Source organism: Watersipora subatra, chromosome 3 (assembly GCF_963576615.1).
Source record: "Watersipora subatra chromosome 3, tzWatSuba1.1, whole genome shotgun sequence".
Taxonomy (NCBI): domain Eukaryota; kingdom Metazoa; phylum Bryozoa; class Gymnolaemata; order Cheilostomatida; family Watersiporidae; genus Watersipora; species Watersipora subatra.
In genome coordinates this window covers 59,897,610-59,920,738 of record NC_088710.1, presented here as the reverse complement: position 1 = coordinate 59,920,738, position 23,129 = coordinate 59,897,610, and the positions used below count along the sequence as shown (strand labels likewise).

Below are 23,129 nucleotides of genomic sequence, written 5' to 3'. Positions count from 1 at the left end.
TTTTTGAAGTAACTCGAAAATCAATACAATAAAAAAGATGAAAATGAGACCTTGAGGCTCGGTAGTAATCCTCCATAAGTCAGTCGTGCCCGGCAACTCCTCTGCCCTGACCTCAACATCGTTGTTAAATTTGGCACGGAGGATACTCTCAAGCGGAAGTTCCAGATTATCCTTTGTCAGCTTGCTGCCTTTAGCGATTAGGTCTTTGGTCTTGTAATCCTGCTGCACTCGCAGCTGAGGGCAGTCTTTGAGTGATACAACAGCTATTTTGTCCAGTATTCTCCCGTAGTCTAGAATATTTACTGAGGCTTAAAATAATGTTTGAGACTGGAGTATGAATTTTATTCGGAGGGTTCGAGCGCAGAATAAGGTTAGTAATTAGTGAGTTAGCTGTAGTTGTTGTAGCATACCTATGACATTTTGGAAGGTTGCAACAGCTTTTGTTTGAAGCTGGTCAAAGAACAATTGGATAACAACGTTGTCAGAAACAGCTGAGAGGTAAAACTTTATTTTCTCTGGGTCTACGCCATTCCCAAGTCCCAACAGCCTCAGCTTGTGATCATCATGAAGTTCAGTCAGCCATGGAACGTCAAGCTCTAGCTCAAGGTCCATGTTGTTGAATGTGAGGCCCCGATTCGAATATAAATCGAAGACTCTTTCAGCAGCTATAATTTAAATCAAGAATAAGACACTAGTATCAAAAATATGTTCAATATAAGCCTACATCTACTACTCCTGAATTGCTATCGCTATTAAAACTACCAATGTTACCACGTACTACTGATCCCTCACGGCTATTACAAATAATAGTAGAACTACTCGCTATTAGTGCACCATAACTCCTACTACTAACAATACTACTGATGTTACTATCTGCTACCACTCCCGAACTGCTATTACTAACAATACTACTGATGTTACTATCTGTTCCACTCCCGAACTGCTATTACTAACAATACTACTAATGTTACTATCTGCTACCACTCCCGAACTGCTATTACTAACAATACTACTGATGTTACTATCTGCTACCACTCCCGAACTGCTATTACTAACAATACTACTGATGTTACTATCTGCTACCACTCCCGAACTTCTATTACTAACAATACTACTGATGTTACTATCTGCTACCACTCCCGAACTGCTATTACTAACAATACTACTAATGTTACTATCTGCTACCACTCCCGAACTGCTATTACTAACAATATTACTGATGTTACTATCTGCTCCCACTCCTGAACTGTTACTACTAACAATACTACTGATGTTACTATCTGTTCCACTCTCGAACTGCTATTACTAACAAAACTACTGATGTTACTATCTGCTCCCACTCCTGAACTGTTACTACTAACAATACTACTGATGTTACTATCTGCTCCACTCTCGAACTGCTATTACTAACAATACTACTGATGTTACAACCGTATATGCCACATATAAGTTGATTCTAGGACGCAAAAGAAAGTTACCCAGCTACGGGGTCCGGCTTATACCCAATTGTAACTCTGATTGAAAGCAAAGAAAATTACATTACGCTAACTTATACCTAGAAGGATGAATTTCAAGGACTTTGAGACATTTCTTACAGTTATTAATAAAAGTAAAACAACGATAATGGTTACCACTATCATTAACTCTTGCACTACCAAATAAAGTTTTTTACAGAATTACAATAAAACCTGTATTTAAACGTTCCTTTTATCTTAATGCTACCTCTGTTTGAGCGCCACTATGGAAGAAGGGTTAAAAAATATAGCGCCACCCTTTAATTGAACGGCACTTCTATTTGAACGCCACTTCTATTTGACAGCGACTCCTATTTGACCGCAACTTTTTGACATTTTTAATCTTTACCAACCCATAATAGCAAGTGATCAGTAGAAAAGTGTCCACACAAATGTGCTAATAATGACTCGATTACATCAATAACAATTATTTCGTTAAAAGTTTCTGCTCGTATTGAAGTTCGTTTTCCAACTCCAAGTCTTTTCAAAGTTTTTTCGTTAAAACTTTAATTGCAACACCATGGAAATCATTAGTAAATGTATCAGGCTAATAGTAGTTCCTTGTTTCATATGGTCATAATACTTCAATATCTGTAAAAAAGGTTTTCGCTTTTACGATGAAATCTGTGCTACTACATATTTTGAGGCTAACATTTTTAGGCAATTTTGATCACACCCGGTTTCTCTTTATTTGTTTTGTAATTGAGGTCAGAAGACACTGTGGAAGGTATTGAACAGCCAAAGGAAAATGAATTGGTTCCAAACAGAAACAACATTCAAAACGCACAATTTTTTTTTGAAAATATTAATACCTGTTTTAAAATGTTAATTGTTGTTTCTGCATGTATTATAATTAATTCTTATGTCACTTATTCTTGAGTACACAGTATATTTGTAGCATTTAATAGATTGTTATTATTATGAATTTATAAATTTGCCAAGATATAGCATATATTATTTGATAGCATGATTGCGGTAATCTGAATTCACCTTACAATGGATCGATGCTCGTAGCTCCTGTTCTATTGCTCATGAAAAGCCAGTTTTGGCTGCAAACTGTAGCAAACATATCAATGAGTGCAATGAGCTTTTATGCAACCTTGTTAATATAGTTATGAAATAAAAATATGCCTTCAAATTTAAAATGAAACAAAAAAGCTTGAAAGCTCCAACAAATTGCAACAATGGCTAAAATATCATCGTAGGTTGATTGCAAGCAATAGATATCAACTGGTAGAGGATTGTATCAGCTTCCCAATGCATATTTATTTCAAGATCTACGACATGGTTGGTAAGTATATAAATTCTTTGAATCCAAAAAGGTTAATGTCGCAAAGTACAGGCGATATTCGATTTGCCCCTCAAGGGGTTGAATTTGTCTTCTCAACTTCTGACAAGGTGTTTTAATAATACAACGCCGCCTGTTATATCAACATCACCTGTAAAAAAGCGTCACTCTAAGGAAAGGATTGGAAAATAGAGCGCCATGATAATAATCGTGCGCGTTTATAAGCGTGCACGATAATAATAAAGCGCGTTCAAATAAAGGTTTTTTGGTAAATATTCAGCAAAACCAAATATTTGATATTGGCACATATAAGTTGCCATAACATTTAACCAAATTAATTAGCATAAAATTTTGCATCATCTGATGCCATCAAAAGACCACGAATGTGTTGCAAAATGAATTCGAACAACTTTTGTCTTCTTTGACAATTTGAGCATGTTCCAAGTGCATGTCATACGAGTTACCATTATAACTATAGCTTCAGCACCTACGGCATTACTATTACTGTCAAAAATAAATACTCTCTCACTACTACTATTGACCAACTTACTAACAACAGCATCTATTCCTTTTTACAATATTATTATAATCATATTATAGATATGATGAACACTTCTGATAGGACTAGCACTAGTGACTATGCTACCGTATGCTTCTTCAGACATATCAGTGCCAGCAGTAGTACAAAGTTTATTGTTTATTTAGGTAATTATTGTGCTATATTTAATACGAGATGACTGAAGGAGTCTAAATGTAGTAAATGAATGAGAGAGAGAATTCTCTTTAAGTATTATTGTTCTATTCTAAGCTTTTCATTTTTGGTGTATCTCACTCTATCTCTAACTATTTATTATCTAAATGACTGATTGTTGTCTTTATTATCTATTTATTTGTTATTCACAACAATCATTTGTCATTTGACATTAGCTAGTAGTGGTGGTTAATAAATAAACAACAATTATTATAATATAATAAATGTTAAAATTTTTTGTTACAGACAAATAATGGAATAAATTGATATATAAATAATTTATATATATGTATAAAAATAATATATACCATACTTTTCGAACTATTAGCTGCTACTTTTTTCTGATGTTTTGAGCCATTTGGCTTATAAAAGGGTGCGGGCTATGCTGTGTTTTTTTCTTTCACCGCTAGGGCGCATTAATCGGAATCTCCGGTTAGCGCGCCTCTAGCCGTAAAAGAAAAAACGAAACAATGCCTAACGGTACTGTTCCGTTAGGCACTGGGTTAAAAAGCGTCGGTTAATACGGGACAGTGCCCCACGGCACTGTTCCATTTAAACTAGCAAAGTTGCTCCGGTGTTAAAAAGCACCGCCCTGAGTTCTGCGGCCTATACAAAAGGTGCGGCCTATGTATTGTTTTATTATCTTCTTTTTTAAATAAAGCAGATGCGTCTTATATAGGTGTGCGGTTAATAGTCCGTAAAGTACGGTATATCTGTATAAATATGTATGTATAGATACATTCAACTTAGTTCATATTGGCACTCTTTTTGACGGTAGGTACATCAGCTGATGGACATGGTGGTGTATAATAATAATGCCAGTTCTAACGTGGCAGTGTATGCATTGGCAATTATTTGACACACTGTTTCAATTACTGTGTGTAGTTTACCTACGATGCTTTCAATTTTCTTTTACTCACTAATAGTTTACACCTAATTGCTTTCACTAACTTGTATTTACTTTTAGAACTCAAGAATTGGGCGCCATATTCTGCTCAGCTAGTGGCACCTGTTGTCGGCAAGGAGCCAGGAGCACAGAGTAAGCCTCTTCAACAAATTGAAGAAGGGAGCCATTGCTCCTTCAGTGTGTGATACTGGCTTAGTGGGCTTGGCTTTGACTGCTATACATCAAGTTAATTTCACCTGTATTATTTTATTTTGGTTGTTTGTATATGTCAGCTGAACGAAAATAACTGTTTTAGCAGTTGCTGCTTTTGTTGCCGTAACTGTAAGCTATGCATGAAGTTACTAAGCAAATCTGGTAGCTAGTTTCTACAAAGGAAAAATATCATGCTCTGGTGTTGTTCAATACGCATTGTGGACAAGCTGTAGAAAGCAATTTGACTGTTATCAGAGAAAACTTTTGCACAGGTCCATGTATAGAGTGTAGGAGTAAACTGAAGAGACAGACGCCCCATTTGGCTGAAATTAAGGAGAATCAATGCACTCTGCTTGCAACTAGTGCCCTGGTGAAACACATACTCAGTCATGGGGGCATCATCATGCCCCCAAAGAACGAGGATGACCCCAGCAATTTGTAACTGTAAACACCAAGGGCATTGAGAAACTGTTCAATGATATATGATAAAATCAAACTGCAATAATCAATGTTTATTTTATTTCTAAGCTATCCAAAGCAAGGTTGAGCTGTCTAGCTAGTGGACAGATGGCGAATTGATGAGAATTAATTTGTTTAAAGAACTGAACTGAATCATTGGAAGTTAGGATAGCTAAAGAATTGAGAATTGAATCGTAGTGTTTTGCTTATTGAATTGAAATGAATTGATTCTTACCTGATCAATGATGCAAAAGAACTTGGATTTGAATTGCTAATTTTTTGATGAGGATTGGATTGAATCGAGTAATTTTATAAACCTTACAAATACTTCTGGTACCTACTACTGCTGCCAACTGCTGCTGCTAATATTGATATTACTATAACCTTAAACCGTTATTAGTATTGCTAAATAACAACATTTGTTGTAATTTTTACAATGTGTCATCATTGCAGCTTATATAGATATCTTATTTTATTTAAGTAGAAAATGCACTCACTTCCTGGTTCTGTGTAGACAATCTGCACTGATGAATATCCTGAAGTCCCACCACTTTTTGGTCGCCAGCTGGAAATATCCCCTCCATTGGTTCTCTTCCGGTTGCTCATGTACAACATCAATGTTTCAAAATCCACCCGTTGTTCATCGATATTATTGATATGAATCACAGCAGATCGGGAAGATGCAAGCCCTAAATCGAGATAAAAAACTTGTTTAAATTATTTGTATTACACTGTTAAACTGCATTCGGTGAAAAACATGTTATCACCACAGCACAAAGCCAACAAGATATTGCAGCATGATGATGTAAAGGGACAGTTACATTTTAAAGTAGATATTTTATAGGTGAAGTTTGTCAGAGAAATTGTTTGCTTCCGAAAATTGCACGTTAGTGTGTCATCCGCTGGTTCAAAACAAACACAAAACAAATGGAGAGGCAGACAAATAGAAGATACATGATGATTGATGTAGCTAGCGCAGTTCCACTCCAACCTCTATCAATAGCAGTTTACTGAATAGTGTCTTTACTTATTCTTGACGAATTTTGAGGCAAATCTTTGTGAAACTGAGTAATTTCAGGACATTTTGATAGAACTTTTGAGTGTGTTAACTTGGGCTCTTAGGGTTTGTGACTTAATCAGCTCTGAGAGAAAAGATACTGCCAATCAGCACTAACAATGACAATTTAGGACTGCGATGTCAACAGCCATTAATTTACCAATAAGCACTAACAATGACAATTTAGGACTGCGATGTCAACAGCCATTAATTTACCAATAAGCACTAACAATGACAATTTAGGACTGCGATGTCAACAGTCATCAATTTACCAATCAGCACTAACAATGACAATTTAGGACTGCGATGTCAACAGTCGTCAATTTACCAATCAGCACCAACAATGACAATTTAGGACTGCGATGTCAACAGTCATCAATTTACCAATCAGCACTAACAATGACAATTTAGGACTGCGATGTCAACAGTCGTCAATTTACCAATCAGCACTAACAATGACAATTTAGGACTGCGATGTCAACAGTCATCAATTTACCAATCAGCACTAACAATGACAATTTAGGACTGCGATGTCAACAGTCATCAATTTACCAATCAGCAATAACAATGACAATTTAGGACTGCGATGTCAACAGTCATCAATTTACCAATCAGAACTAACAATGACAATTTAGGACTGCGATGTCAACAGTCGTCAATTTACCAATCAGCAATAACAATGACAATTTAGGACTGCGATGTCAACAGTCATCAATTTACCAATCAGCACTAACAATGACAATTTAGGACTGCGATGTCTACAGTCGTCAATTTACCAATCAGCACTAACAATGATAATTTAGGACTGCGATGTCAACAGTCATCAATTTACCAATCAGCACTAACAATGACAATTTAGGACTGCAATGTCAACAGTCGTCAATTTACCAATCAGCACCAACAATGACAATTTAGGACTGCGATGTCAACAGTCATCAATTTACCAATCAGCACTAACAATGACAATTTAGGACTGCGATGTCAACAGTCGTCAATTTACCAATCAGCACTAACAATGACAATTTAGGACTGCGATGTCAACAGTCATCAATTTACCAATCAGCACTAACAATGACAATTTAGGACTGCGATGTCAACAGTCATCAATTTACCAATCAGCACTAACAATGACAATTTAGGACTGCGATGTCAACAGTCGTCAATTTACCAATCAGCACTAACAATGACAATTTAGGACTGCGATGTCAACAGTCGTCAATTTAGCAACCAGCACTAACAATGACAATTTAGGACTGCGATGTCAACAGTCGTCAATTTATCAATCAGCACTAACAATGACAATTTAGGACTGCGATGTCAACAGTCATCAATTTACCAATCAGCAATAACAATGACAATTTAGGACTGCGATGTCAACAGTCGTCATATTACCAATCAGCAATAACAATGACAATTTAGGACTGCGATGTCAACAGTCATCAATTTACCAATCAGCACTAACAATGACAATTTAGGACTGCGATGTCAACAGTCATCAATTTACCAATCAGCACTAACAATGACAATTTAGGACTGCGATGTCAACAGTCATCAATTTACCAATCAGCACTAACAATGACAATTTAGGACTGCGATGTCAACAGTCGTCAATTTACCAATCAGCACTAACAATGACAATTTAGGACTGCGATGTCAACAGTCATCAATTTACCAATCAGCAATAACAATGACAATTTAGGACTGCGATGTCAACAGTCATCAATTTACCAATCAGCACTAACAATGACAATTTAGGACTGCGATGTCAACAGTCATCAATTTACCAATCAGCACTAACAATGACAATTTAGGACTGCGATGTCAACAGTCGTCAATTTACCAATCAGCACTAACAATGACAATTTAGGACTGCGATGTCAACAGTCATCAATTTACCAATCAGCAATAACAATGACAATTTAGGACTGCGATGTCAACAGTCGTCAATTTACCAATCAGCACTAACAATGACAATTTAGGACTGCGATGTCAACAGTCGTCAATTTAGCAACCAGCACTAACAATGACAATTTAGGACTGCGATGTCAACAGTCGTCAATTTACCAATCAGCACTAACAATGACAATTTAGGACTGCGATGTCAACAGTCGTCAATTTACCAATCGGCACTAACAATGACAATTTAGGACTGCGATGTCAACAGTCGTCAATTTACCAATCAGCACTAACAATGACAATTTAGGACTGCGATGTCAACAGTCATCAATTTACCAATCAGCAATAACAATGACAACTTAGGACTGCGATGTCAACAGCCATCAATTTACCAATCAGCAGTAACAATGACAATTTAGGACTGTGATGTCAACAGTCGTCAATTTATCAATCAGCAATAACAATGACAATTTAGGACTGCGATGTCAACAGCCATCAATTTACCAATCAGCACTAACAATGACAATTTAGGACTGCGATGTCAACAGTCATCAATTTACCAATCAGCACTAACAATGACAATTTAGGACTGCGATGTCAACAGTCGTCAATTTCCCAATCAGCACTAACAATGACAATTTAGGACTGCGATGTCAACAGTCATCAATTTACCAATCAGCACTAACAATGACAATTTAGGACTGCGATGTCAACAGTCGTCAATTTACCAATCAGCACTAACAATGACAATTTAGGACTGCGATGTCAACAGTCATCAATTTACCAATCAGCAATAACAATGACAATTTAGGACTGCGATGTCAACAGTCGTCAATTTACCAATCAGCACTAACAATGACAATTTAGGACTGCGATGTCAACAGTCGTCAATTTACCAATCAAACGACTAAATAAACAAGTATGTATATGAGATCAATAAGCTAGATGGGCACTAATCCTACAAACCTTTAACTGATTTCTGCTTGTTACTGACATCCCCTGGCTACCTCTTAGCTATTGTTCTCTAGTAATTCAAATTTATTAACTCCGGATCAGGTATCTCTAGAGACGTTCCGATTGGCTAAAGACTGCTAGTTTTGTATCCATCTATCTTCTATCTATATATATGTATATATATACATTTCTCAAAGTTGGTGGTCTGTGTATTTGTCCAGCTATAGCTATTGAAATCTTGAAATAATGAATCCATAGCACAGAAGATTTGATCTCGGACCCTCCCGTTCGCCAGCCCGACGCCTTACTAAGCCACAGAGCTTGATTGATTAGCGAGGCGATATATGTCGGTATATGGAAGCACATTGACTAGCGCTTTCGGTCATGACGTAAGGTCATGGCGTAGCTCCGTAGCTCTTATTAGTGAGCTTACTCAAATTTTCCATCGGTAATATACCAGGCTAATAGCAAGTCGCAGGCAACTCTCATTACCTCTCATTGTTTATAAGCTGATTTTTAATACCGGGCAACGCCGGGTAGCACAGCTAGTTAACTCTTGTCATATTTTTAATAGTTTTTGCTTTCAATATTATTTTTATACATATAGAGATCCATACATAGTTTTCTTGCATCTCAATGAATCAGTCATAATAAGAAAACAAAAGGTATTACAATCAAAATAATGCCTATTTAGCTTTCATGCTTGATTGCTTCAGCATCTCCAAAGTGTCTTCTGTACTGTCAGTATTTTTTTCCAATTTCATAGCATGCTAATATGCATAAATATTAGTTTTTATTATTATTATGCCTTTATTAGTTTTCATCATGAACTTAAAGCAATGCCTCTTGACCTTTTTGATTTTATTTTCCCTTTTCTACTATCAAAATTCAAAATAGCCTTCTTGCTAATTTGACATAAAGAAAATTTTATTCACTGATCAATCAGACTAATTGATGATGCTTATAGTTGTGTTAATGTGATGCTGTAATATAATAATATAGGTTTTGTCTATTAGTAATTAAATAGAATGCAAGACAATATTGCAAGTAGTACAAAGACAAACTTATACTATTTCTATATCTTGTTGCACTCAGTTCATGAATTAATGATTCCTTAGTGGGACTTCTGCTAGTGTTTATATGTATCTGATAGAGCGTATCTCAAATATGTTCTACATCCAGATTACTCTGAGCTTTTGTCTTTATGATGGCCATAGCTAAAAATTCTGCTCCAAAGATATTGAAGAGAGTTGTACAAAGATGCGTAGTGCTTGGTAGCAAGTCTTTGGATAAATGTTGCTAGCTAAAGTCCAGAACTTTTCAAGCGATCTTCTAACTTTGCTTTTCATAATAGAGCCATTTAGGAGTTCTAAAAATTCCTCTGGCATTGTCTCACTAACTTCCTCGACCCAGCGTTTGAATGAATTTCTGGTTTTCAGAGTCATTTTCCTCACTTGATTTTAAAAAGTACTTGTTCAGCTCAACGCTCAATACAATACATCCAATTGTTCTGTGATAATCTCAGTCAATTTGGAAATTTTTCATGGCGTTGCAGCTCATACAAAATGTAGAGAATACATAAAAATTTTCCTAATATGATTGTGCCATAACTGTAGTTTACATTTGAAAATACAAAACTTGTTTCAGACAAAATCAAATTGCACACCATTTAATATTATCTGCAACTGTTAACTTATTCTTATCTTCACCTTGTAGTTTTCAATTCAGCACACTGAAATAGGTACAAATATTTACTAATTGGGTCAAATTGACGGCAATTTTATTCTGTGCTTATATACTTTAAAACCTGCACTTAAGTATCTTGGAAGGTACGGTGCTCTTTTTTGCTTTTTCAAAGCCCAAAAATCTTAGTTCCTAACTCAAAAATCCTTTTTGGTATGTTGCTGTTGAGAGCCATCTAACTTCTGTATGATATAGCACATAGAAGTGTGACGCATCAAGCTCGTTATGCAGCTTGTTCAAGAGCCATGTATCCAATGCTGGTCTTTTTATGTAGTTAAAAATCTGAATAGCAGTAGAAAAAATATTAACAGAGAAAAAGTTCTAGCAGCAAAGGTTTCTTGATGAACGAAGCAGTATATTCCTTCTACTACCGGATTTTCCTTTTGTCAATTGAACAAACCCGGACCAAACACCTAGCCTAGTGGGAGATCTGTCTGCGCAGACCTACAAGCTTTTTCCCAATTGATTTTCTCCTTTTCAAATAAATCTGGAAATAACTGCTTGATATCTGCTGCTATTGCTGCTCGTTTTGGCAAATAAATAAATTTTCATTCGCGTCGTTGATGATATAACGAGGGCCATTCGTTGATGAGAGAACGAGCAAACACCAGTTGTTGATGATATAACGAGCACCAGTCGTTGATGATATAACGAGGAAACACCAGTTGTTGATGATATAACGGAGAAACACCAGTCGTTGATGATAAAACGAGGATACACCAGTCGTTGTTGATAACGAGGAAACACCAGTCGTTGTTGATATAACGAGGAAACACCAGTCGTTGATGATATCATGAGCAAACACCAGTCGTTGATGAGATAACGGGCAAACACCAGTCGTTGATGATATAACGAAGAAACACCAGTCGTTGATGATAAAACGAGGATACACCAGTCGTTGTTGATAACGAGGAAACACCAGTCGTTGTTGATATAACGAGGAAACACCAGTCGTTGATGATATCACGAGCAAACACCAGTCGTTGATGAGATAACGGGCAAACACCAGTCGTTGATGATGTAACGAGCAAACTCCAGTCGTTGATGATATAACGAGCAACCAGTAACTGAGAAAGATTTGCAACAGTAGAACCATCCAAATGGAGTACAAGCATAGAATATTCCTTCCTCTTTTTGCTCAACTGAAAATGTTTGTCAAATGAGTGATCAGTCAATTTTGATCTCACAGCGCTTTAAAAAGAGCCATGTCGGATAGCTTTTGAGTACAAACTCGGCATATTCTACCATGGGAAGTATGAGAGTCTCAGCCATTGTGAGTGGCTTTATTTGGTTTTGCGCTATGCAACAGCAAATACAGGCTCCAATGCAGTCTGTGTATGCTAATATATAGCACTAGTATTGGTCCACCTGGCTCATTTGCCTATTCTACCTTTGGCTTCATAGAAACCCTTTTATTTTTTCAGCATGTTCTGAATGTTGGCTGTTTAATACTATTTCAACTGACTTAGATTCACCACATTTTCTTGCACAGCCCACATTGTGGTAGCTGAGTCCTTGCTTATAACATTTGAAAAGCCAACGCTTAAATAGTTTTTATCATATTTTCTTTTTGATGCAGACCCCTCGGTAATCTGCAAAGATATAAATTTTGTGATATTTTAAGCAGAGCATTCAAAGCAGTTATGTAAGTTTTGTTAAAACAGCTCAGGAACACTTATTAGAGCAATATTACAACTACATTATATACTGGTAAAAGTATTGATTTCAATATGAATGTTTAATAACAATACTTACTGATAGCAATACCTGTTGATATTGAGTCTTTTATTCCTTACTAGGTGCATAATAAATGATTATGTAATCACCATATTTTTAACAAATGCCTTGGAAAACCAAAATTACAAAAATTTAGAAATGTTCTTTGGAGAAATGGCAAAGTTTTCCTGGTTAAGAAGCACAGCTGTAGAATGTCACACTGTGAACAGACAGACATTTACCAGAGTGCAATACCACCAGCAGTTCAACACTAAAGACAGCTGCGAACACTGTGAAAACGGAAACTTCTCAACAAGCGCTTCTGGAACAAAAAAGCAACACTTTACTGTAAGAAGAATCTAGAGCGACCTTAGTTTACTGTGACAAAACACAGCAGAAACCATTTTGTCTCTCCCCTTGCTCACTATTTCTTTTATGTTCACTTTACTGATGTTTTAATGTTCACTGATTTGTTTTATATATAAGGCAAAAAAAAAGTAGGATGTGTTTTTCTGCCTCCATCTAGATCAATTTTTATGGCTGTTTCGCCTTCGGCTATTGCCAGAATTTTGTGTTTTGCATAACTCCTTATTTTCTAAGGCCTCCTGGCTTACCAAATGTTATTCACTACTTCCTACTGCACTCACTTCACATATCAGTAACAAAATAGTCATACCTTGTCGTTCACTGTAATTGTTGCGATAGAGAAATAAGCTATCCTGTCCACACACTCCAACATCAGGATAGAACTCAGCAATGTCAAATTTCCAACTACCAAACTGAAGTGGTTTTCGCTGAAGTACATTCTCTACATCTGCAATAAACACAATTACAATGTAACAATTTTACATCTGACAGTAATGCATTACTGCCAGAGGTGAAACAGACAACATAAAATTTACATCTGGAGACAAACATGTATATAGCAATGTGTTGGTATGGGATACCTTGAGAAGTAGAATAAGTAATGATATGCACAGGAAGGCCATTGTGCGTCCCCATCGACCGGACAGATTTCAATGAAGAGAAGTCTTTGACACCAGTAAACCGAGGATTGCTAAAGTATGATTCTAAGGTATCTTTGTCTATGGAAGCATTGGCCTGCGATGTGGAAGAGATAACTTGGAGAGCTGTAGTAGCTTGCACATCATATACGGATGCTCTTTCACCATGAACTTGAAATTCTGGGGCACTACAGCGGCTGTTAATTGAATTTATGTCTAAAAGTGATAAAATAGATGTTACTATTTATACATCTTCAACATACATACGAGTATTGCAACTAAAGCTCTGTTTCTTTGTAAGTTTAAAGCTTGAGGCATGAGTTCAACAATAAATAGATCAATATCAATTCTTCGATTTAACCTTTTGTTTTAAACCTTTCTCCAATTAATTCAATTAATCAGAATGCTAGACACAAGAGTTTGCGAATAATTACTATAAACATAATAAAAAAAATTGCCGCAGCAAGCAAGCACCACAACTCTAGCCATCTTACCAATATCGACACAGCCAGAAAACTTTACAATGGCACTCTCCCCATCAGAGGACAGCTGAATGCTCTTTGGCCAGACATTGAGTAATGATTTCACCCAGAAGTATATGATTTCCTCATCAACATCAAGCAAATTACGAATGACCAGAGTTCTTTTGGACTGATTAGGCAGAGGTACTTCTCTTGTTAGAATCCCTTCTATAAGATATAGAGAGAGGCTACACCAGAGCTGGTGTTACCGAGAGACAAAGGTTAAGTGACTACAGACAAGTACTATCGCTAGCTCACCATCTTCTGCAATTTCTTCTTCTTCACTATCCTCATTCGAGCTGCTAGAGCTTGCAGCTGACACTCCTGGAAAACTGGCCTCAACTGTCATGCCATTCTTTAACTCATGTTTCCGCTTGGAAACGATCAAAGCCGCGACTTGAAACAGAAAGGGCCCAATCTTAGGCGTGCTGGCTGAGTATCATACTTTTCTACATAACCGCTAAGCAAGAATATTCAAAAGTATTATCAGGGTTCTCATACTGACCATCAAGTTAAACAGAAAATAATAAACATCTGACTAAATGATAAAACTCTCACTGAGACTCACCTGAGCAACTGGCAAACGCCAGCTCCATCTCTCGATCATCAGAAGAGATCACATCAACTTTACAGGAGTAGATGCTTTTTGGCCCAAAAGCAGCCTTGATTTGAGTCTTACTAAGGTTTTTTTTTGAGCCTTTACATGAACTCACCTTGACATTGTGTCCTACAAAGATATTTAAATACCAACTTTGTTTTCAAGTTCTAAAATATTCTATATGCATGTTAAAGTGGAAACTTACAACACACCTACAGTAACAGTCATGTCAGGCATCTTTCCCACAGAACTGCCGGCTGCTACCAATACTGCTACTTTGCATACAAAGCATGTCTATTGAGAAAAGAGGCTCGGTTACAAACTTTGGTTGGCTAAAATTAAACCCTTTTCCATATGTATAAATCTCAGTGTTTGTCTATCTGTCATTTGTGTGTCCAGTTAGAGCGATGAAGTTTTAAAAACGTAAAATCAGCTTCCCAGTGGATTTGAATTAGAAATCTCCAGGTCTGCAGGCAGACATTCTATTCACTAAGCTACATGTACATGGCTTACTTGAGATATGATGGAATAATTGCGCACATAGTTATTACACCTGTTAATCTTTTTTAGCATTCGGTTAAAATAACTACGCTTCTAGCTTGCGAAACTTTACTAAAACAAAAATTTTACTAGAAGAGAAATGCTTGTCTAAACTTCCCCAAAATGCTATAAATATATGTATACCAAATATTTCAGCGTAGAAGTCGACCCGACGTAGAAGTCGACCTTCGCATAAGTTGAAGTCCAGTTTTGTTTAAAAATTCTGGTTTTGACATGTACCTGTCGTATAAGTTGACCTACCATTTTTTGGCTCAAATCATTTGATCGCTAATAGTTCAGGTGGCATAAGAAGTGGGCAAGGCATAGCTGAAAAAATGACATTAAAAACCAGCCTTGTTTTTTGTGCCGTTGGCAAGACAGCGCTTAACCAAAAGAATGAGAGAAGGCAGTGCTTCTGAAGACCACAAGGCAGAGAGAAGGCAGTGCTTATTCTACAGGGCATGAAAAATCACTTCACCAACATAGTGGCTAACCTAGTCGATAGAACGAAACTACCACCTCTGATAATACGCATTTATCAGAGAAACTATACTGCAAGACAAAGTTCTGTCAAGAATCGAGATACATGTACAAGAAAAAGGATGGATGTATAATAGTGGATCTGCCAAATGGATTACCGAAGCGTGGGCTTGTCGGCAGATATTAAGCAACAAGGCATTAAATTATAAAAAAACATATGAAATTTTATGTTTTTTATGTCGGCAGAGATTAAATTATAAAAAACATGTTGTTCCAGAAGAGAATCCTAGTGATGAGAATTTGAGTGGTGAAGAATACGACTTTGTGTTTGATCCATCTCATCTTGAGTAGGATTACTAGCATTTTACTATGTTCTAAGTAAATCCCCATATATCATATGTAATTTTGATTTACGATGGTTTTTTAAAGTTGGATGTTACTAGAAGCCAAATCATGAAAAACTTCGCAGCCGTATAAGTCGAGGATGGATCTTCAAGCTCAAAATCCAGAATTAAACTTTAGACTTATTTACGGTTTATAACATAAACTTAATTAAACTTATAGCACACACAGAAATAAACAGACACCTTCATTTCAAAATAAGATGGTAAATAAATGTTGCTTTGCTGCGAAAAACCGTTTTATTGCCTGTGCAACACGGGACATTCATCTAGTAAACAGATAAACATGGCTTCTAAGTGTACACAACAGTCAACCAGCAAATCAATGAATAAAAAAAGACGTAGCATTCTCTAATATGTCAAACAGTAGTATAATGTATTATACATTATACTAATGTTGCCACCTACTTTGGTTAACAGTGGTGAGATACTTTCTTTTATCGATATATACATAACTAGCTGCATTACCCGTCTACAGGAGCAGATTCACGGGCAGCATAAGGTTTATTGAGAGTTGGCTTTCATACCGTAAAACAACTCCAAATATGCAGTTACATCTCCCTCTCTCCATCTCTCCCTCTTTCCTCTCTCTCCCTCTCTCCCCTCTCTCTCCCTCCCTCTTCTCCCTCTTTCTCTCTCTCTCTCCCTCTCTCCTCCTCGCTATCCCTCTCTCTCTCCTTCTCTCCCTCTTTCCCCTCTCTCCGTCTCTCCCCTCTCTCTCCTCTCCTTCTCTCCCCTCTCTCTCCCTCTCTCTCCTCCCCCCCCCCCCTCTCCTCCTCGCTCTCCCTCTCTCTCCCTCTTTCCCCTCTCTCCCTCTCTCCGTCTTTCCCCTCTCTCTCCCTCCCTCTTCCCCCTCTCTCTCCCTCCCTCTTTCTCTCCCTCTCTCTCTCTCCTTCTCCCCTTCTCTCCCTCTTTCCCCTCTCTCCCTCTCTCCCCTCTCTCTCTCCCTCTTTCTCTCCCTCTCTCTCTCTCCCCCCTCTCCTCCTCGCTCTCCCTCTCTCTCCCCTTTTCTCCCTCTCTCTCCCTTTCTCCCCTCTCTCTCCCTTTCTCCCCTCTCTCTTCTCCCTCTTTCTCTCCCTTTCTATCCCTCTCTCTCCCCCCCCCCTCTCCTCCTCGCTCTCTCTTTCCCCTCTCTCCCCTCTCTCTCCCTCTCTCTCCCCCCCTCTCCTCGCTCTCCCTCTCTCTCCCCCCTTCTCTCCCTCTCTCTCTCCCCCCCTCCCCTCCTCGCTCTCTCTCTCTCTCCCTTTCTCTCTCTCTCCCTTAGTTCAACGCAACACATGCGGATAGACAACATTTTTGGTTTTTCTGTCGGGCGTATGAAGAAACAGTTTTCGGCGTGTGCCTACTTTTGAGCAGGCGACGTATAGCTGGTCATGGCTGATGCAGGGTGACAGTAAGTCGATAGCAGCTGCTCTCTTTCTTTTCACAATAGCGTATCGCAACCCTCGGAGTACTCGTGAAAGTTCTGTAATAGTAAGTTACAGTAGGCCTACTCGTAGCTGGAAAAAAATTAGTAACTCGGCTGCTGAAGGAAATGAACATGACCCACTATCACGAACAGCGGCAAATCCAACGTTATTAAGTAGTGGAGATATCAATCAATTTATCTTTGTATAAGCTATCCTGCATTACTTATTAGAAGTCATCCTCTCATGTAAATTTTCTTTTAACTTTTACACAAATAATCTCAAACTAAATATGAATTGTTCACTACTATCTTGCATTCAAGATTCTTCTACAGTTTCCGTTTTATTGGATAATATGCCTGCAAATAGAGGCTTTTTGTTATTTTGTTATCAGCAAAATAAAAGATTACTAACTAACTAACGATCGAATCGAAAAAAAGACCGCCATATACGGTAATTTATTTATACTGCTCATATTTGGGAGTTATCGGTGACTCAATATATCGAGAAGACAACTCATACTATTAGCATATCAGTATTTATCGTCCATCCCTACGATGAATAGCGGGTTGCGTATTATAATAGAGGCGTGTACTAACCGGAGATTCCCGTTAATGCGCCCTAGCGGTGAAAAAAACCGCAGAATAGACACGCCCTTATATAAAAGTAGCGGCTAATAGTCGGAAAAGTACGGTACTCTATAAAGCGGACAGACACACAGATAGATAGATAGATAGAAAGATAGATAGATAGATAGATAGATAGATAGATAGATAGATAGATAGATAGATAGACAGACAGACAACGATTGCCGTTTATATAGTAGATTTCGATAGAGTATGTCTTAGTATGAGTAATTAGAAAAAATAATGTTAAATATATTACCAGTTGTGTTTTCGCTCCATTAAAAACATTCACATATACTCATTCATTATATGGCACCACAAATGTTTGCGCACCAAAACTCGTATGCTACAAAGTATCTCATGATTTTATTTTCTAAAAAGGAAATATATCTTGCTTATGCGATCTGACACTCAATATATCATCATACTGCTGGATACGAAATATGATTGTGGAATGAGACATACCAGTAGAAGCACTTGTAATAGAAAGCTTGCTTTTCTTGCCTCTTGCATTCAAAAACTGTGCACTGTTAGTGAGAGTCGAAATATCTGAGAAAAAAAGTGAAATTTGATATTAGAATAACAGCAGAATGTATGTATATACCAGTAGAAGGATGTTTCAACCTAAAGACAGCAGAAACAATAACAAGCGAAGTACCTGGAGGCTTGTCAAATTATCAACTTATGACGTAAAAGGATAATGAGCAAATTACATGTAGCTACTACCAAAAATGCAATAATAGTGAGAAATGGAGCACCTGCCGGGCACATGTCAAATCTAAAAATCTGTTTTGGCTCATCCCAGCTTTGCTGAAATGAAGCTGAAACATCATTTCCTGTAGCCTTTTTCAAATGCAATAGGAGCTTCCCGTGCATATCCTCAGGTGACATCTTGGTGAGTCTCTTTATCTCAACATGGGCTGCACAATACAGAATACGGGTTACGATCTTGTAGTACAATGCGAGGTCTAAGGTTAATGAAAATTGTTACATAGTAAATTTGATAACAATTAGTTAGCCACTGTTTACGAATTTCACTCATCCCTCACACTCAAGTAAGGAATTCTAATACGAAGAATTCCCTGAAAAGAAAAAACAACTTTTACTAAGGACATTTAATGAGTATATGCTAAGAGAAGGCTTAATCTACGACAAATGTATTGATTTCAGAAAACACATGGCTTGTGCAGTCAAAGATGTGACAAACTGCTCAAACTGGTCTGAATTAAAAGTCATAGTATACGATTTTTGGCTGCATAGAAACCTGCTGAGGTCTTTAAAAGGTACCTCTGGCTGACACAATCATACAATCATAATTAGCTAATGCAAGCTATTAAACAGTTTCCAGAAGCAATCATGTGTAATTTTTGGAATAAACTTACAAGGTTGAGATTCATCTTCATTCTCCTCTTCCTCCTCTTCTTCTTCGTCTTCTTCCTCTTCTTCCAAATTGTAGTGGCGCACATGAATTTTAGTTTCCATGTATGTTAGAACTTGTTGGTCCACAACCGATTGCGCCGCTGCCAAAGAATACAAACTTACAGATTGCAACTTTAATCAGCAAGAAAAATAATGAGTTTCAGCCAGGATTGGAAAAAACCATGGTTGTTAGAAAAAAACGGGTTTTTTGGTTTAAACCGGCTTTTATGGTTTAAACCGGTTTTTATGGTTTAAACCGATTTTTATGGTTTAAACGGGTTTTTATGGTTTAAACCTGTTTTCATGGTTTAAACTGGTTTTTGTAATTTGACTAAGTTTTTTGCAATTTCAAGTCTAATTAATATCACTTGCTATAGCTGCATGATTGAGTATTGAATATACATATGTGGAAACATCTGTTAAAGATGGTACTGTGGGAGTTCTTATGAGGAAAAAAGAGAAAAAACATATGGAAATTTCAGAATGAATCTTTAGTCAAACATGATTGAAGAAACACAGAGCAGAAATCTTATCACACAAAGTGAGTATATTACATACAGCTTGATGTATAAGTAGGAGTTTTAATCCCTGTAATTAGTTGTGTGATAGTGTAGAGCAGAGCATAATGCAGATGCATCGCTAGTGTTTGGAGCAGTGGCAGATGACTCAACTTCTATCACCTGAATACTAGCATCACTGTCTAAATTGGTATTTTCAGCTTGACATTTTGCTACGTGAGCTTTAAGCCTATCTGCGTGACCTTGCGTTATGACAGTACACCTATTACATTTTGCCTTTAATCCTTTGCCTTTTTCAGTTCGAGTGAAAAACTGCCAAACAGGCACAACTTTAACTTTTTAAAACACAAAAAACTTGATAAACCAAACTCTAACAGTCCAACTACTTTGGCTTGTGCCCGATAAATGAAATATTAATTTGCAAACCTGAAGCTTTTGCCCAAAAGGATTTTATTGTTTAAAGTTCTAATTATAAGCAATCTTTTCTTACTAACCAGACTTGAGAAAGTTTTCATTCATTATTAGAGACGATGATTGGATTAGTATACTTTCCATGGTTTTTATATTTCATCAGTAAAGGGATCATCATATCACTTGATAAAAGCAATCGAAAATTAATTTCAACAATTCATTTTTGTGCTAGGATTTCATGTAGTTTCAACTTGAGCTCTGCCATCATTTTACTACTGTGTCCTAAATAAACTTCCACAGCTGATAATTACATAGAATTGCATTTCTACCACACAGGAACCACTACGAGCTTAAAATATTATGCTTTCACAGAAAATAATGAAAAAAATCATAAAAACCGGTTTTTTTGGCTGGTTTAAACCGGTTTAGCTCGATTTAAACCGAGCCAACCCTGGTTTGAGCTTACAAATCCTCTCCTACCTTCTCTAGTCTCATATTCTACCAGGTATCTTCCATTACCCAAGCCCTGCGTGAGACTACCCTTGGTCCTTGACTTCATGAACTTGCTTAGAACTGCTTTCGAGGCTGTACTTTCTAGCAGAACCACTGAAAACATAAAATCCCAGGCAGTCAATAAATGTGCCGCATCACGGCTAATTTTCTCAAACATAACTCATTACATTAGCATAACGAGGTTTGCATAAAATAATTTTATAGGAAAGGAAGGCTTAAAAAATGTATAAAGATCAGTGAGTGCACACCTAGAACCATATATTTATACTTGGTTAAAAGCAGAAAAAATTCAAAAGCACCAACCAAATTTAGCTGAATGTTCATCCGTTTTATCGCTCGCAGGGGTGTCATCTGCAGAAGGGAAAGATGCCTTGAGCACAATCTTGTTGTCTAGTGTATGTTGACCAATGGACACCACTTTGCTGGCAACTATGCAACAATGCAAAAAGTGTTATGACCAAATCAAAGAAGACCTAATATGGAAAAAGTACCACAGATAAATTTTAGCGTTTATCAGAAGGAAATAACCAACCATTTAGTTATTCACCAAATAGGCAGCCAAATAGTTCAAAGTTTCAATGTAAATCCTATAGGCTACATCAGAACCTCCACAAACAAAATACTTGAAGACGCAAAATAAAAACTTGAATAAAGATTTGTCTTGCCACACATCATATTGTTTAGCTTTTAGTACCTGAAATTTGTCAAAACGTTGGCTATAAATAACAAAAAGCTATTAAAAACAAAAATGAAGTGCAACAGCAATAAATGCTGTAACTTAAGTTGACTTAAACTATATGAAATTTAAGTTAGAGTAAGTCATGCTGTGTATTATATACATATGCGACTCACTCTAGTAACTTCTATTACCAGTCTCCAATATAGGGTAACAGCTAAAACCTCTTTTTACTTTCTATTTCTTTCTTATTCTTAGTTTGTTCTACATCTACTAGAGGTTTTTAGGACAAACCACTGTAGACAACAAGATCAGTTTTTACCTATTATTTTGTGTATTTAATTTTTAGTCAACTGTTGAAGTTTTACACACATTGGGATTTGTTACACTCAGTCTATTTCTCATTTTATGTTTATTTTACAATTTATGGCTACTTCTATACATTTGAGTTGCCTCTAAAACATTTAAACCAATATGTATATTTTACAGTAGAGCTGCACAATAATCGCGTTAATTAAACGATTAACACGATCAATACAAATAAACGATTAACTAAGTTGAGCCAATTAATCTTCAAATAAAACGCAACCAAAGGGATGATCTAGCTGTAAACGGCCATGTTGTTAGTTGTTTGAACATTTTTCTAGGTAATAGCAACAAAAATCATTTCAGTATTATGTAATATCTTACAGTCTATTTTTTGTTTATATTTAAAACCTTTTTTAGGTAAATTATACAAGTATTTTCACTTTTTTTTTAAATCACAATCATATTTCACCTTTAGAATAGTAGTAATATAAGATTGACACTTTATTGGAGCATAAAACCAGAAAAATGTCCTTCATACTATGTAGCGCATTTTCATATGTTGCTGGAAGCATAAACAAGAAAGTGAAGTGCAATATATGCTAGAAAGAATTTGTCTACCACCACAGCGCATCATCATTAACATATCATGTCATTATTTCTTACCCTACCGCTCAGAAACCATCACCAGCTGTCGCAGACAATAATCATTACTGACTACTGTCCCCTGTGAGCGGCTGTTCTCTAAAGCTGGCAATATCGTATGTAGGAAGAGGGCATCTTTTTATTTGTACAATGTGAATAAACTGTGCTGCCTCAACTCTTGGCTGGTTTAATTTTAGACTTGGGTAGACTATTTTCATACTCATAATAATTCTTCCATTGTCACTTATATACATTGTACATAACATGTACTCCTGTTAAGAATAATTGTATCAAATATAATTAATTTATATGTAGCTGTATTATTTGTTTTCGAACATGCAGGTTTTTGCTAAATTAATTCTAAGATTAATCGAAGATTAACTGGTTTTTGTAATCGTTGTGCAGCTCTATTTTACACTGTTTTGAGTAATTAGATATGCAACTGTGTTATATTGATGAACATGTCACGCGATTCGCGTTGCAGACTTCAAGTTAAGTCAGTTGGATTAAATAAAGTCACATGAACCACAACTCCTCATCAGTAAAGCTAGCTCTCCACCCTAAGGCTTGTCAACCTAGATATCGCCT

At 36.8% G+C, this 23,129-nt stretch overlaps 2 protein-coding genes across 2 annotated transcripts in view; both read right to left on the bottom strand.

Annotated features, from left to right (window-relative positions):
* LOC137392123 (protein mono-ADP-ribosyltransferase PARP14-like) overlaps positions 1–13,611 on the bottom strand; it is a 57,662-nt gene extending 44,051 nt beyond the window's left edge. Inside the window, exons 1-5 of the mRNA XM_068078752.1 lie at positions 13,425–13,611; positions 13,154–13,291; positions 5,609–5,800; positions 411–665; positions 51–290 (exon numbers count right to left, since the gene is read on the bottom strand). Coding sequence (XP_067934853.1) covers positions 51–290; positions 411–665; positions 5,609–5,800; positions 13,154–13,291; positions 13,425–13,479 — 880 coding nt within the window. The 5' untranslated portion in view covers positions 13,480–13,611. The remainder of the gene's footprint in view (positions 1–50; positions 291–410; positions 666–5,608; positions 5,801–13,153; positions 13,292–13,424) is intronic.
* The window catches only part of LOC137390810 (uncharacterized), an 11,750-nt gene continuing 2,183 nt past the window's right edge, over positions 13,563–23,129 (bottom strand). Inside the window, exons 2-10 of the mRNA XM_068077126.1 lie at positions 21,218–21,343; positions 20,882–21,007; positions 19,436–19,573; positions 18,812–18,973; positions 18,519–18,602; positions 14,571–14,729; positions 14,261–14,398; positions 13,976–14,170; positions 13,563–13,678 (exon numbers count right to left, since the gene is read on the bottom strand). Of these exons, the coding sequence (XP_067933227.1) occupies positions 13,563–13,678; positions 13,976–14,170; positions 14,261–14,398; positions 14,571–14,729; positions 18,519–18,602; positions 18,812–18,973; positions 19,436–19,573; positions 20,882–21,007; positions 21,218–21,343 (1,244 nt within the window). The remainder of the gene's footprint in view (positions 13,679–13,975; positions 14,171–14,260; positions 14,399–14,570; positions 14,730–18,518; positions 18,603–18,811; positions 18,974–19,435; positions 19,574–20,881; positions 21,008–21,217; positions 21,344–23,129) is intronic.